This window comes from Pipistrellus kuhlii, unplaced genomic scaffold, assembly GCF_014108245.1.
Source record: "Pipistrellus kuhlii isolate mPipKuh1 unplaced genomic scaffold, mPipKuh1.p scaffold_m20_p_1, whole genome shotgun sequence".
NCBI lineage: Eukaryota > Metazoa > Chordata > Mammalia > Chiroptera > Vespertilionidae > Pipistrellus > Pipistrellus kuhlii.
In genome coordinates, this window is record NW_023425404.1 from 61,422,891 (window position 1) to 61,438,147 (window position 15,257).

At 40.5% G+C, this 15,257-nt stretch overlaps 1 protein-coding gene across 2 annotated transcripts in view; it reads left to right on the forward strand.

Moving 5' to 3' along the window:
• The first annotated feature begins 2,516 nt into the window (after positions 1–2,516).
• The window catches only part of RPGRIP1 (RPGR interacting protein 1), a 62,415-nt gene continuing 49,674 nt past the window's right edge, over positions 2,517–15,257 (forward strand). The window contains exons 1-7 of one of the 2 annotated variants that reach the window (XM_045584248.1): positions 2,517–2,614; positions 7,655–7,776; positions 8,799–8,931; positions 9,222–9,496; positions 10,669–10,768; positions 11,282–11,413; positions 13,938–14,043. In XM_045584248.1, coding sequence (XP_045440204.1) covers positions 7,758–7,776; positions 8,799–8,931; positions 9,222–9,496; positions 10,669–10,768; positions 11,282–11,413; positions 13,938–14,043 — 765 coding nt within the window. In that variant the 5' untranslated portion in view covers positions 2,517–2,614; positions 7,655–7,757. Of the gene's footprint in view, positions 2,615–7,654; positions 7,777–8,798; positions 8,932–9,221; positions 9,497–10,668; positions 10,769–11,024; positions 11,414–13,937; positions 14,044–15,257 lie in introns of those variants that run through there. The other variant, XM_036448314.2, reaches the window with a different exon arrangement.

The following is a 15,257-nucleotide window of genomic DNA, read 5'->3' on the forward strand; positions in this document are numbered from 1 at the left end:
GAGGAGATACCATTAAAGTCCCTTTTATTCTATTGAGTCCTAAAAAGCAAGAGAAAGCCTTATTAAGCTTCTGTGAGTAAAGGTTTCCAACAACAGAATCAAGTGTCAATTTTCAAATTTAAAAATTTTTATAATACAATAATAGAAAGGTTTTTTATTTTTTTATTGGATTTATTGGGGTGACATTGGTTAATAAATTTATATAGGATTCAAGTGTACAATTCTATGGTACATCATCTGTATATTGTATTGTATGTTCACCACCCAAGGTCAAGTCTCCTTTCTTCACCATTTATCCTATCTTTGCCCTCTTCTAGTACCTTGTTTCAAATTTAAATTTAAACCAAATAAAATTGGGGACAAAAATGTCCAAAAAGTGGTCTGGCCGGTGGGGTTCAGTTGGTTGGGCTTCCTCCCATGCACCAAAGGGTCACCAGTTCGATTCCAGTTCAGGGCACATTCCCAGGTTTCCCGCTTAATCCCCGGTAGGGCACATGTGCAGGAAAAAACTGCTCCATGTATCCTTATCACATCAATGTTTCTTTCCCTCTCCCTTCCTCTCTCTTTATTTTTTGTTATTAATATTTTTAATATATATGTATTTATTTCAGAGAGGGAAGGAGAGGAAGAGAAAGATAAAAACATCAATGATGAGAGAGAATCATTGATCGGCTGCTCCCATACACCCTCACATTGGGAATAGAGCCCGAAACCAGGGCATATGCCCTGACTGGAATTAAACAGTGACCTCCTGGTTCATAAGTTAACACTAAACCATTGAGCCATGCTGGCCGGGCCCTTCCATTACTTTTTTTAAATATATACTTTTAAAAATATATATATATATTTTTATTTATTTATTTTTTTTACAGAAAGGAAGGGAGAAGGATAGAGAGTTAGAAACATCAATAAGAGAGAAACATCCATCAGCTGCTTCCTGCACACCTCCTACCGGGGATGTGCCGGCAACCAAGGTACATGCCCTTGACCGGAATCGAACCTGGGACCTTTTAGTCCACAGGCTGATGCTCTATCGTATCCACTGAACCAAACCGGTCAGGGCAAAAAATATACTTTAATGATTACAGAGAGGAATAGAGAGATAGAAACATCAGTGGTAGAGATCCAGCCTGAAACCTTGGCATGTGCCCTTGACTGGAATCACACCTGGGAACTTTCAGGCTGCAGGCTGATGCTCTATCCACTGAGCCAAACTGGCAAAGGCTTCCAATGCTTTTTTAATCCAAAAAATGTTATATCTCCAACTCCTTATTGATGACCAAAATTCCTATAACATAGAATAAAGTCTACATTCCACATTCAGAAGTTGTTGGGGAAGGGAACATTCTCCCCCTTCCCATATTGGTTCTTATGGTTAGTTGAATAATTAAAATGACAGGATAAAAACATGTTTTAATATATATACACAGGAAATTCACATAAGCATGAAAATTCTCAAACAGTAAGGCAGAATAAGGTGTGTGTGTCATTCTGGATTAAGGAGAAGGAGATAACAGTCTGGGACTTGAAAGTGAAATAAGGCAATTCACAGTGAGTTGGAAAGAGTTAATGTTTAGTAAACAAATGTTTGCTGGGCCATCTAGAGACAATGGGTCAGTGAGAGGACTTTGGTCCAAGGGGCCTGCTGGGTTCCTCCCTACCTACCATCCCAGTTCATGTTGTACTGTGGTCATCTATGTGGCAGTTCTGGGACAGGCCTTCTATCTCCAGTGCTTTTTAGATATTTGGGAAAAGGTCAGTGACTCTTCCTGAGTCTTCTGTTGAGTTTTCTTCTTTTCACTGGGAAATGTATGTTCTGGATGATTTCTATACTTTCTAATAATCTCCTCCAATTTACTTTATTTTATTATTTGATAGGATATAGGGAAATCATACAAGCCCAGTAAATATTTTCTTACCCTGCTGGGAACCTCTGCCTTTCATGCCAGTAATCAGAATGGGAGCTTTCCCAGGGCACACAATGAGTGCTTAAAAGGTAGAATTTCATGTAACAAATGAGACCATATTCCACTTAGTGTATAATATGAATGCAGTGACTAGCCAGCCATGCAGGATTTTAAAGAACTTCTTATTTTCAAAGATCAGTTCCTGTTGTTGCATAATTACATCCCAGCGTTTGGTTTGGAAACTATGGTCACAGTTCAGTGGAAGATATACCTTACACTCTTTTCCTTGAAAGGATTCTGGCACATTGATCCCGCTAGTGGAGCATGGTTTGTTCTCTTCTAAGAGGTCTCAGGGCTCCAGAAAAATCTCCCCCTGTTGTTACCCTTCAGGGAGAGATTTACAGGTCATCCTACTAACACCAACAAATTTCTATTAATCTCAAAAGAAACAGATGTTTTCAGCTTTAGTTTTAGTTGAGAAATTGGTGTATTAAGAATTCTTTTAGGTGCTCCTTCTCCAACTGCAATATGCATAGAGAGAAAGCATAGCCTTCAAGCTCTGCTCTACAAGGAGTTAACATCTTAAGAGCTAAACAGAACTGTATTAACTCCTCTCTTAATAAGCCAGGCAGACAAGAGGATTCTAGAGGACACCACCAAAGTCCGAGAAAAGAATTAGAGCAGACTCTCTGGAGGAAGCAGAAACTGTAAGTTTATCTCTAATACATATTTATGATCTCCTATTTCTTTCCATGGGGTGTTTTTGAGAACAGTGAAATAATTTATTCTTTTTTTATTTTTATTTTTTATTGTACCACCAATCTCCCAGGCATTAGGCACAGCATCATTAGGTCACCTTTAATCCTGTCGCCCTCTTTATTCCATCCTACATCCAACTAATTGTCAAGTCTTTTGTTTCTCCTTCCTTGGGGTCTTTGTGATTCATCCCACTCAGCCACCCTTACCCCACCCCACTACTCCTGCTATTTCAAAGCTTCTTGCCAGAACCATGGCAATATCTATCCTCTTAACACTCCTCCTCTCTGCCAGTCTTTTTAATTAACAGCAGATGAACCTTCCTAAAGCTCTTTTACTGCTCTTACTTGAATGCTCTTTTGCTCAGAATATATAAATTGCTGGCCATGTTGACAGAATGAATAGAACACCTCTATTTTAAATGCAAGGTCTTCCAAAATATGCACTTAAATTCTCACAACTCTTTCTTAAACTCGTCATGGCTCCCTGCTATTGTGCAAGACCATTCTGCTCTTTGCCCAGCTCTGACTCTATTCAAACTGTCCTCTGTATGGAACCTGCCAAAACCCCTCCTAGACTCCAACAACCCTCTCTCCATAATGCTTTATCTGAGCCGTCAAGTGAATGTAAGTCTCAGTCTTTCTTTCCTCTCTCTCTTTGTTTTGTTTTTCTCTGATTGACTGTATATATTTTACCTCACAGTTAAATACGTGTTTTTCTCACTGCCCCTCCCCCCCCCCCTTTTTTTTTTTTATAAATCCTCACCTAAGGATATTTCCCCCCCATTAATTTCTAGAAACAGTGGAAGGGAGAGAGGAGGAAGAGAGAGACCCACATCATTGGTCTCTCACACACATCCCTACTGGGGCTGGGGGACCTGCAACAAAGGTACATGCTCTTGACTAGGAATCATATTAGCGACCCTTCAGTATGCAGGTCAATGCTCTAACCACCAAGACAAACCGGCCAGGGCTCATTTTTCCTCCTAATTATTCACTTCCTGAGAGCAAGGGCTCTATTTGTCTTTTAGTAGCAACTGAACAAAATGGACACACAATAGTATTTGTCAAATTAAGTTCAATCCAAATTCCAGGAGCTCCTACCATCCTTTACGAGCATTCGTACAATTCAATTATGGAAGCTACATTTTCCTTCACAATCTTTCTTCAGCTCTGTTCCAAGTATCTTTCTCAGTGCTTGCTTCTCATTTGCCTCTGTCCTCTTACATAAAATCAGCTCCTCCTAGGTTCCCTAACTCACTGAAAACTATTCTCTTCAAGGATCTCTTCATAATTTGTCACCTCCTCCCCCAAACCTTCAACTCAACTGCATAGAGACTTGAATATTTATTGGAACTGTTAAAGTTAATTCCTTAGACAGGAAATCTTAAATCTCTAATCTACATTAAATTGAAATGTTAAAACACTTCTCCTACTTATATTGCCTACTTATCCCTTGAATTTTTAAAGGATAGGAATATATATATATATATATTTATATATATTTTATTAATTTTTCACAGAGAGGAAGAGAGAGGGATAGAGAGTCAGAAACATCGATGAGAGAGAATCATCAATCAGCTGCCTCTTGCACAGCCCCCACTGGGGACATGCCCGCAGTGCTCTTGCCCGGAATCGAACCCAGGACCTTTCAGTTCGCAGGCCGACGCTCTAAGGATAGGAATATTTTTGCAGCATTATTTCCTATACCTATTAAAATGTTACTGCCCTAGCTGGTTTGGCTCAGTGGATAGAGCATGAGCCTGCAAACTGAAGGGTTCCAGGTTAGGGCTCGGTCCCCAGTGGGGGGGCATGCAGGAGACAGCCAAGCAATGATTCTCTCTCATCATTGACGTTTTTATCTCTCTCCTTCTCCCTTCCTCTCTGAAATCAATAAAAATGTATTTTTAAAAAATGCTACTGATATTCCTTTGACATTCCCTTAAGCAGATTTGTCACCTGCTTTTTGAAATTTTTTTCCTCCTTCTCTCTCCTACTCAGATCTGTGATACCTTTATGGCTCTCATCTCACTGGGTTCTCAAAAGGTAAGGGGGTTAAAATGTTGTAAAAATCACTAAAACCAATTATAAAAAGAAAAACAGTGATTGTCACAATACAATGTTGTAATACCACACCTGCTGAAAAATTATTATATGTCTGCAGACAGCAGGTACTGTGTTAGGCAATATACATACAAAGATATTCTCCAAAGAGTTTATAGCCTTGTCGAGCCAGCATGGCTCAGTGTTCAATTCCAGTCAGGGTACATGCCCAGGTTTTGGGCTTGGTCACCAGTGTGGGGCACGTAGAAGGCAGCTGATCAATAATTCTCTCTCAACATTTTTAAAAATATATTTTTTATTATTTATTTATTTATTTATTTTGAGGAAGGAAGAGGGATAGAGAATTAGAAACATCGATGAGAGAGAAACATCAATCAGCTGCCTCCTGCACACTGCCCACTGGGGATGTGCCCACAACCAAGGTACATGCCCTTAACTGGAATCCAACCTGGGCTCTTTCAGTCTGCAGGCCAATGCTCTATCCACTGAACCAAACCAATCAGGGCTCTCTTTCATCATTCATGTTTCTGTCTCTCTCCCTCTCCCTTCCTCTCTGATACAAATAAATAAAATAATTATTATATATATCATGACTTCCTGGTTCATAGGTTGATGCTCAACCACTGAGCCATTCCAACTGGGTGGGAATTCTTTAAAAAAAAAATTAATTTGAAAGAGAGAGAAACATCAATTTGTTGTTCCACTTACAGATGTATTCATTGGTTGATTCCTATTCATGTGTCCTAACTGGGGATTGAACCCAAAACTTTGATGTATGGGGATAACACTCCAACCAACTATGCTATCTGTCCAGGACTGCAAGGGAATTCTTTTAATCTTTCATTCCACTGAGTTTAAATGATAAATAAAGCCTCCTTCCTTATATTTTCTCCTTTTTCCCTGAGAGATTAAATCTGGCCATTTCATTGGATTTAGGATGTTTCTTCCTCACTCCTTCACTGTCAGTCTCTCCTGGGTTTTCTTTTCTGACATTCTTTATAAACTCCATTTCATTTTTAGAGCTTCTTTGATTTCAGTGTAACTGCTACTGTTCAGTTGCTCCACAGCTTTGGTGGTGTATTTTTAAATGGTCATAACCAAAGCCATCTTCTCTGGGCCCAGCCATTAAAGAACTACAGCATTTCTTCTTCCACTACAGCTCCATTTTAAATATATATATATATATATATATATATATATATATATATATATATATATATTATTGATTTTTTTTACAGAGAGGAAGGGAGAGGGATAGAGAGCCAGAAACATCAATGAGAGAAAAACATTGATCAGCTGCCTCCTGCACACCCTCTACTGGGGATGTGCCCGAGACCAAGGTACATGCCCTTGACCAGAATGGAACCTGGGACACTTCAGTCCATAGGCCGATGCTCTATCCACTGAGCCAAACCAGTTAGGGCTACTGCTCCGTTTTTTTGCAAATGGCTTTTGATCCAGAGGGCCAGGCCTGTGATGCAGTTACCTCTTCTTTCTCTTTCATATTACTTCTCCACAGAAGGAGGCTGGGAAGACAGGGTAATTTAGCAAAACCACAAACGCGATCTTAAATGTGAGATACCTTTTAAAACAAAATTGTTTCTTTGGTTGCTTCAATTCTGTTTTAATCCTAGGATTGTTGACTAACATTTGAAAGCACATAAACTTTTGGGTGATTGCTCAGCTTCCTTAAAATAAGAAATCGGTATAGACCCATTTAAAATTATGTAACTGGGAAGAGGTTCTCCGCTTACTGTGGTTTTAAAAAATGAAACATTGCAGAACAGAATGTGAATGACACAATTCAAGTTAAATTGTCTTATAAATAAAATGTTAATGTTGACCTGGCTAGTTCAGCTCAGTGGATAGAGCGTTGGCCTGTGGACTGAATGGTCCCAGGTTCGATTCCAGTCAAGGGCACATGCCTTGGTTGAGGGCTCAATTCCCATTAGGGGGCATGCAGGAGACAGGCAGTCAATGATTCTCATAGTTGATGTTTCTATCTCTCGCTTCCTCTCTGAAATCAATATATATATATATATATATATATATATATATATATATATATAATTGATTTTGTACAGACAGAAAGGGAGAGAGATAGAGAGTTAGAAACATCGATGAGAGAGAGTCATCGATCAGCTGCCTCTTGCACACCCCCTACTGGGGATATGCCCGCAACCAAGGTACATGCCCTTCACCGGAATCAAACCTGGGACCCTTCAGTCCCCAAGCCGACGCTCTATCCATTGAGCTAAACTGGCTTCAGCATATTATTTATTTATTTTTTTTAAAGGCTATGATAGCCCTAGCCAGTTTGGTTCAGTGGATAGAGCAGATTCTGGTCAAGGGCATATACCTTGGTTGCAGGCACATAACCAGTAGGAAGTATGTAGGAGGCAGCTGATCAATGTTTCTGACTCTCTATTCCTCCCTGAAAAAAAAATAAAATAAAATAAAATATATATATATATATATATATATATATATATATATATATATGTGTGTGTGTGTGTGTGTGTGTGTGTGATTTTTTTACAGAGAGGAAAAGGAGAGGGAGAGAGAGATAGAAACATCAATGATGATGAGAGAGGATCACTGATTGGCTGCCTACAGCAATCCCTTACTGAGGATAGAGTCCACAACCTGGGCATGCGCCCCTGACCAGAATCGAACCTGAGCCCCTTGAGTTTGCAGGCCAACGCTCTACCCACTGAGCCAAACTGGTTAGAGCAAAAATATATTTTATTGATTTTTGGCCCTATCCACTGAGCCAAACTGGTTAGAGCAAAAATATTTATTTTTTAAACAGGCTCTGATGTGTAAAATACTATCATGAAAGTGTAGAGAAATTCCTGCTACAACTTAAGACTTAAGTGCAACCTACAGAAGCATGTAATTTGCTGGGCTTTTGTTTTTTAATTTCAGTGTCCTCTGGAATCACTTACAGCTTGAGAACTGATATGACATCACACCTCCTGGTGGAAAATACATTAAAGAACTTGTCAGGGACATAGATTTGATATCTCCAATGATACCAGCATCAAAAGGTAAATACAATGCCTGAGGATGGATGCTTTTTACTTATTACTTACTTATTTTAATCCTCATCTGAGAATATATTTTGTATTGATTTTAGATAGAGAGGCATGAGTGGGGGAGAGAGAATGAGAGGGGGGGGTGAGAGAGAAGCATTGTCACCTACCTGGTATGGCTAATAATTGAGTGTCAACCCATGAACCAGGAGTCACAGTTCGATTCCCAGTCATGGCACATGCTTGGGTTTTGGGCTTGATCTCCAGTTGAGGGTGTGCAGGAGGCAGCTGATTGATGATTTTCTCTCATTATTGATGTTTCTATCTTTCTTTCCTGCTGTACTTGTCATCATTTCCAAAGGACAGATTAGAGAGGTGATGATAGTGGAGGCTAAAGTGGTTCTGAGACTAAAGGTCTGAGCTCTCTTTCTTCCAGAGAAGGAGCTGTATTTTGAGCTCTGTGCTTTTAGAATAATTCCCTTAAGATCAGAGCCATCCCTGGGCCAGTGAACACTCACACACTGAAGAGCATGCTCTAGTTTCCTCTGATTAGACCCAGCAGAAGCTCTGTTCAGAGGCAGTTTGGGGCAGTTTTTCCAGACCACAAAAACAAATGAGAGGATGCTTGGTAATTAAGAAAGGTTTCTATCCTTTTCCTTATGAGAGATTTAAAGATGGTTGTGGCCACAATCCTTGTCTAGGTCCAAATTATCTAATAAGGAGAAAAAAATAGAATAATAAATGGAAAATTAAGTAGTTTAACAGCCCTATCTCATATTTCTTAAGAGAATGTACTTTCTAGACAGTAAGTTGAGTCATACCTCATGCTCGAATGATATGGAATGATATTCCTTACTCAGGAGTGACATGGAATAATAAAGAGATCCATTAGTATACATTTCATAAACTTCATTTCCTCTAAAGTACTTCACATAAGATAGATTTAAGCCCTCCGGACAGAATGTGATGAAAGACCTGATGGGTTTTTTAAATGGCTTGTAAAAATAATCTCCATTTACCCTCTCCTGGGACTTTAGGTAAGAATATTAAAATTCAACCACCTTTGAGCAAAATGAGCCAGGAAGAAACAGAGGACAGTTTGTTTCGTCTTCGTGAAGAACACATGTTGTTAAAGAAGCTTTCTTGGAAGCAACAGGATGAGATCAAAAGGTACCTCGAGTTCTCCTTAAGTCTTTAAAAGCTGTATCTACACCGAGCCTGCATGACACTAAACCAAAAAGAATTCATTTTCCTGAGTTTGAAAATAATTTAAATGTCAAAAATGGTCAACTCCATTTCTTTCAATCTTTCCCTCTCTCTAAAAACCAATTGAAAAATATCCTCGAGTGGGGATTAACAACAACAAAAAAATTAATATCACAGATCAATTCAGATTATTTGCTACCAAACAAACTGTAGAAACAGAAGTCACAGGCCACCCACTCTATTTTTGCCCCTAGGATGAGGACAGCCTTGCTGCGGTTGACAGCTGCAGGCTGGGACCTGAGGGCAAAGGTGGCCACCCGGGAGCAGCTGTCAGAGCCGGCCAGGCAGAGGCGGGATGCGGGGCAGCGGCAGCATCCCTCTAAGCACCAGCGCCCCCTGATGCCGGCGCCCCAACAACAGTTCCAGCGCCGGGGCGCCCCCGGATCCCACCGCACGCAGCCCCGGGTGCTTGCGGGACAAAGACAGCTCCACAGCGCGGGCGCCCAGGCGCCGGAGAAGGCTCGGCGCGGTGAGGCTCAGGGCTGGCCCCAGGGCCTGCAGCACCGGGCAAGGCCGGGTGGCCAGCCACATCTTCCTCCTCACCGCTTTATTCCGCCCACCACCACATTTTATTCTTTTGTTCTCCTTCCTCTCTACCTCCCCAAAAGGTTTTTCTTGTTCGTTTGTTTTTGTTTTGTTTTTATTTTCTTTCTCCTGAATGGGATGTCGGGTTCAGAATTCTCAGTTCATCCGGAAATATTGCTGAGTGCAGAATCAGACAACAGAAGCGGAAATGTGTGGGTCTCGTTCTGCAGCGGGCCTGGAAGACAGACATAGAGATAACACGGAGGTGCTGCTCAGTAGTAAGCTGCAATGATCTTAAGATAGGTCACTCTGGGACTCTCAGCCTAAACCTGGGCTTCTTAGCCTTCTGCGGGGGAAGTGGATTTCTTTGAAACCATAATCAAAGTGAGGCCTGCTCCCAGGAAAAATGCACAGCACACAGACAAAACTTTGCAAACCGTTGCATGAGCTCAGAGATACCTAAGGCCCATTCCTGAAGTCCAGGCCTAGAACTCAGCTGTGAGTGAGGAGCTGCAATTTATCTTCTTCCAGTTTTCCAAGCGGCAAAGAGTCTCTGGCTGCTATGAAACCCAACATTGACTTAAGTAAAATTTTGTGTGTAAATTTTTTTCACTTAGTGACTTAAAGCCCTGATTTAGATCCATGGGGATGGAGTATCTTTACCCTGGGGGGCACAATGTTAACTTTTGTTTAGTATGCTCCTCTATTTCCAAGCTCCCTATTGGAACCGACCAAATCTTTGCAAAAATGGCTAAAAGTAGAAAAACTAAAGTCTAAATTTCACTTCAGTTTAACTTCAGCATTACTGAGTACCAATTACATGCCAGACACTAGAACTAAAGAGGCATTAGAGTTAGACATAGAGTTCCTGCCCTGAATAAACTTGTATCTTCTCTGCATTTATACTCACTTACTTGAGAGTCCTGTTGACTTAAAATTCTGTAGTCACATACCTATGCAAGGGTAAAGACTGAGAACTCCTCTAGGATCAGTGTTCGTATAAAGATTTCCCCCAGGCTCAAGGCTCCCTACTCCCAACACTTGGTGTTCCCATTCTAGCACTTGGTATTCTAGAGAAATCTGTTGCTGGTCTGCATCATCTCTCTCAACTTTCAGAGCCAAGAGACAGGCTGAGCTACACAGCCCCTCCCACATTCAAGGAGCATGTGACAAATGAGAAAAACAGAGATAAAATATCCAGGGAACCCAGCGAACTGTGAGTTCTTTTCATTTGTCCTGCATGGTAACTCTTTCAGCTTTAATTGAAAAAAATACACCATTTAGGAACAAGTGGATGTTGTTATTTTTGAGATTGTCAGCATAGCAGAAGAAGATGAAAGTCAATCCTAGGTCAAATTCTAGCTTCATTGCTTAAAAATGGGAAATAAGCACCTCTCTTCTTTTAAGGAAAGGAAAACAAAGGCCTTTCCTTAACTGAAGGTTTTCCCTCTTTTTCTCTTTATATTTTTATTCCTTAAGTCATAATTTATTTATATTTCTGTTTGAACTTAAAAGTTATCCTTTCTCAGATTATCTTCCACACATAATAAGATCACTAATTCCTCTGAATTCTTTTTATATACGTAAAAGCCCAATTCTCAACTTCACCTTCTGTGACAAAGTTTCTATTTCTTCTTTTTGTGCTTAATGTTCCTAATTCTAAAAGTATAATTTCTTTCAGCAAAGTCATAATTATGAATAAACTCATTGGTTTATGCATGCCTAACAGTACTCACATTATGACTAGCAATACTATGCAAGTGGGAGAACCATCCAAGTCTCCTGAGAAGATGTGGTCCAAAGATGAAGATTTTGAACAGAGAAGCTCTTTGGAATGCTCTCAGAAGGCCACAGAGCTTCGGTAAGAGTAGAGCATTCCATGCCGCAAGCCATAATGAACTGAAAAAGCAAGAGATTCTTATTTGTACCTTTTATCAGTCTCAGAGGAAAAAAGAATGCTTGAAAGTAACTTTAGTTTTAAAACTAAAGTTACTTTCAAGCATTCTTTTTTCCTCTGATAAAACTAAAGTTACTTTCAAGCATTCTTTTTTCCTCTGAGACTGATAAATAAAAACAGTTCTCCAGGATAAGGGCTGAGAATCCACCTCTATCTGGTGATGAGAATGAAATAGTTTTTCTTCAACAAAGTAAAGCAACAAATCTATCTATATATTTAAAAAGCCAGCATCCATAATGACCAGAATGCCCTATGACCGGTCACTATGATGCCCACTGTGGCCAGTGAACTGGCCTGATCAGGGGGTGGGGCTGGCTGGCCAATCACCTACAGCCCCTCCCCCACTCAGCCCTACCCCAGATCTGCCCGCCGACCCCATTTGGGGGCAGAATCAGCTGACTGGCCCTGTACCTAATTGGCCCCCCAATTTCAATTGGGGGCAGGGCCCTCGGACAATTGCTTTTGGCCCCTCTCCCTAGCTGGCCCAGCCCAGATTGGGTCCCAATCAGGGCAGGCCAGCTGGCCAACCTCCTGCCATCTCCTCCTCCCGACAGGCCCAGTCCTGATCTGCCCTGATTGGGGCTGGGCTGGCTGGACCCCACCCGTGCACAAATTCATGCACTGGGCCTCTAGTTATACATAAGCATCCCCTTTAGGTTAATCCATTTCTTTATTTTTTAAATTTATTTTTAAAAATATTTTTATTGATTTCAGAGAGGAAAAGAGAGATAGACATATCAATGATGAGAATCATTGATTTACTGCCTCCTGCACGCCCCCTAGAGGGTTGAGCTCATAACCTAGGCATGTGCCCTTGACAGGAATAGAACCTGGGACCCTCAGTCCACAGACCAGTGCTCTATCCACTGAGCCAAACTGGCCAGGGCTAGTCTTTATTTTTTAGAGTAGTTTTAGTTTCACAACAAAATTGAGCAGAAAGTACAGATATTTCCCATAACCCCCCCCCCATGTTACCTCTATACTGGCAACATCCACACCAGAGTAGTACATTTGTTATAGTGGATGATCTTATGCTGACATATCACTATCACCAAAAGTCCATAGTTTACCTTAGGGTTCATTCTTTGTATTATATATTCTTTGAAAAAAATATTTTTATTGACTTCAGAGAGAAGGGAAAGGGAGAGAGAGAAACATCAATGATGAGAGAGAATCATTGATTGGTTGCCTACAGGCCCCCTACTGGGGATCAAGCCTGCAACCCCGGCAGATGCCCTGACTAGGAATCGAACTGTGACCTCCTGGTTCATAGGTTGATACCCAACCACTAAGCCATGCCAGCTGGGCAATGTGTTGTACATTCTATTGTACAAATGTATAATGAGCCCTAGCCAGTTGGCTCCGTGGATAGAGTATCGGCCTGTGAACTGAAGGATCCTGGACAAGGGCATGTGCCTGGGTTGTGAGCTCAATCCCCAGTGGGGGGCCATTCAGGAGGCAATTGATCAGTGATTCTCTCTCATCATTGATGTTTCTCTCTCTACTCCCATCCTCTCTGAAATCAATAAAAATAACAAAAAATGTATAATTATGTGTATTCGTCATTATGGTATCATACAGAATAGTTTCACTACCCTAAAAATCCTCTGTGCTCTGCTTATTCATTCCTTCCTATCTTCTTACCCCTGATGTCACAGATCTTTTTGCTGTCTCTGTGATTTTGTCATTGTCCAGAATGTTGTATAGTTGGAAACATACAGTATGTAGCCTTTTCAGATCGGCTTCTATTTAAATTTACTACACGTGTTTTCAGGCTTGATAGCTCATTTCTTTATTATTATTTTCACTAAATTTATTTGAGTGACATTGGTTGATAATTTGTTTCTTTTTAGCACCAAATAATGTTTCATTATCTGAATATACCACAATTTCCATTCACTTTCTGAAGGACAATTTGGTTGCTTCCAACTTTTGGCAATTATGAATGAAACTGCTATAAACATAACTGTTGGTTGGTTTGTTAGGCATTATCCCATGTACCAAAAGGTTGCCAGCTTGATTTCCGGTCAGGGGACATGCCTGGGTTGTGGGCTGAGTCCCTAGTGGGGGATATGCAGGAGGCAGCCAATCCATGTTTCCCTCTCACATTAATGTTTCTGTCTCTCTCCCTTCCTTTCTCTTAAAAATCAATTACAAAATTTTTGAGAAAAAAATAGCTGTTATGTCTTCTCAGAGCACTGAATTTAAAGTTGGTAGTCTCTCAAATCTCAGCTGGTATGAGGGGAAATGGGAGAAATGAGATTATTATGGGAGTGTGTATACACTTCCTATTTCTGGTGTGTTGTTAGAGAGAGAGGCAGATAAGAAGCAAGAGGAAGGGATTCTTACTGGTGCAGAGTCAGGGGTAAAAGATGCTTAACTTTGTCCTTTCACAGACAGAATATGTTAGCCTATCTTCTTTCTGTAGAGCTTCTATTAAGGAGAACATAGAGGTGATTCGGCTTAAGAAGCTCTTACATGAAAGGGATACCATCCTGGTAGCGACAAAAGCACAACTAACAGAAGTTCAAGAGGTGAGTTGCCATCATCAGCTGTGTTTTTATTTTTTGTTTTTGAAAAACAATTAGTTGAGCATTATTGTCTCCATCTTATACATCAGAGACCACAATTGAGAGACATTAAATTATTTGTCTAAGGTCACACAACTTATAGGTGATATTCAAATCCAAACCTCACAACTCAGAGTCCATTCTTTTTCCATTAGGAAGAAGGCTCAAGCCCTCCCCGATAAGGTGGAAGTAAATGGGGTTAATTTGTGTCAAGGTTAAGGTACCAGCCAAGAATTATATGCAGAATGTAAGTTAGAAAGTCAAGGTCAGAAGAGAAGAACAGCTTTACTGAGTACTCTCCATGTGCTGGACTCGGTACTAGATACTTATAGACATGATCTCATTTAAGCCTGACCACAACCCTCAAGGTAAGTACATTTAATGGGTGAAGGAACTGAGCCTCAAAGAAGTTAAGTAACTTACCCAAGTCATGCAAATAGTAAGGGGCAGAGCAGGCTTTGAGTCCCATTTATCTGCCACAGAGGCACCATTCTTCTTTGTTTTATAATCCTCATTTGAGGTAATTTTTTCCATTGATTAAAAAAAAAAATATATATATATATATATATATATATATATATATATATATATATATAATTTCGGAGAGAAAAGGAGAGAAAGAGACAGAAACATCAATGATGAGAGAGAATCATTGATTGGCTGCCTCCTGCAGGTTCCACACTGGAGATCAAGCCCAAAACCCGGGTATGTGCCCTTGGCCAGAATCAAACCTGGGACTCTTCAGTCCGCAGGCCAACACTGTATCCACTGAGCCAAACCGGCTAGAGCTTTTCTATTGATTTTTAGAGAGAATGGAAGGGAGAGGGAGAGAGAGACAGAGAAACATCAATGTGAGAGGGAAACATCGATTGGCTACCTCCTGCATGCTCCCTATCAGAGATTGAATCTGCAATCTGGGCATGTGCCCTAACCAGGGATCAAGCTCCACTTTTGGTGTACTGAATGATGCCCAAACAACTGAGCCACACCAGCCAGGGCTGATTTGGTTGATTTTGGTAGCACTTAAAGGATGTGAAAATATAGAAAGGAAAATAATTTAAAGTTGTATAGGTAAATAGCTGTACAGATTCCCCCACTAACTGAATGTTTAGTGTTCTTATGAAGGCTTTTATAAGCTGAAATGGCCTAAAGCAAGAAGCAGTTACCATTAAATTTAT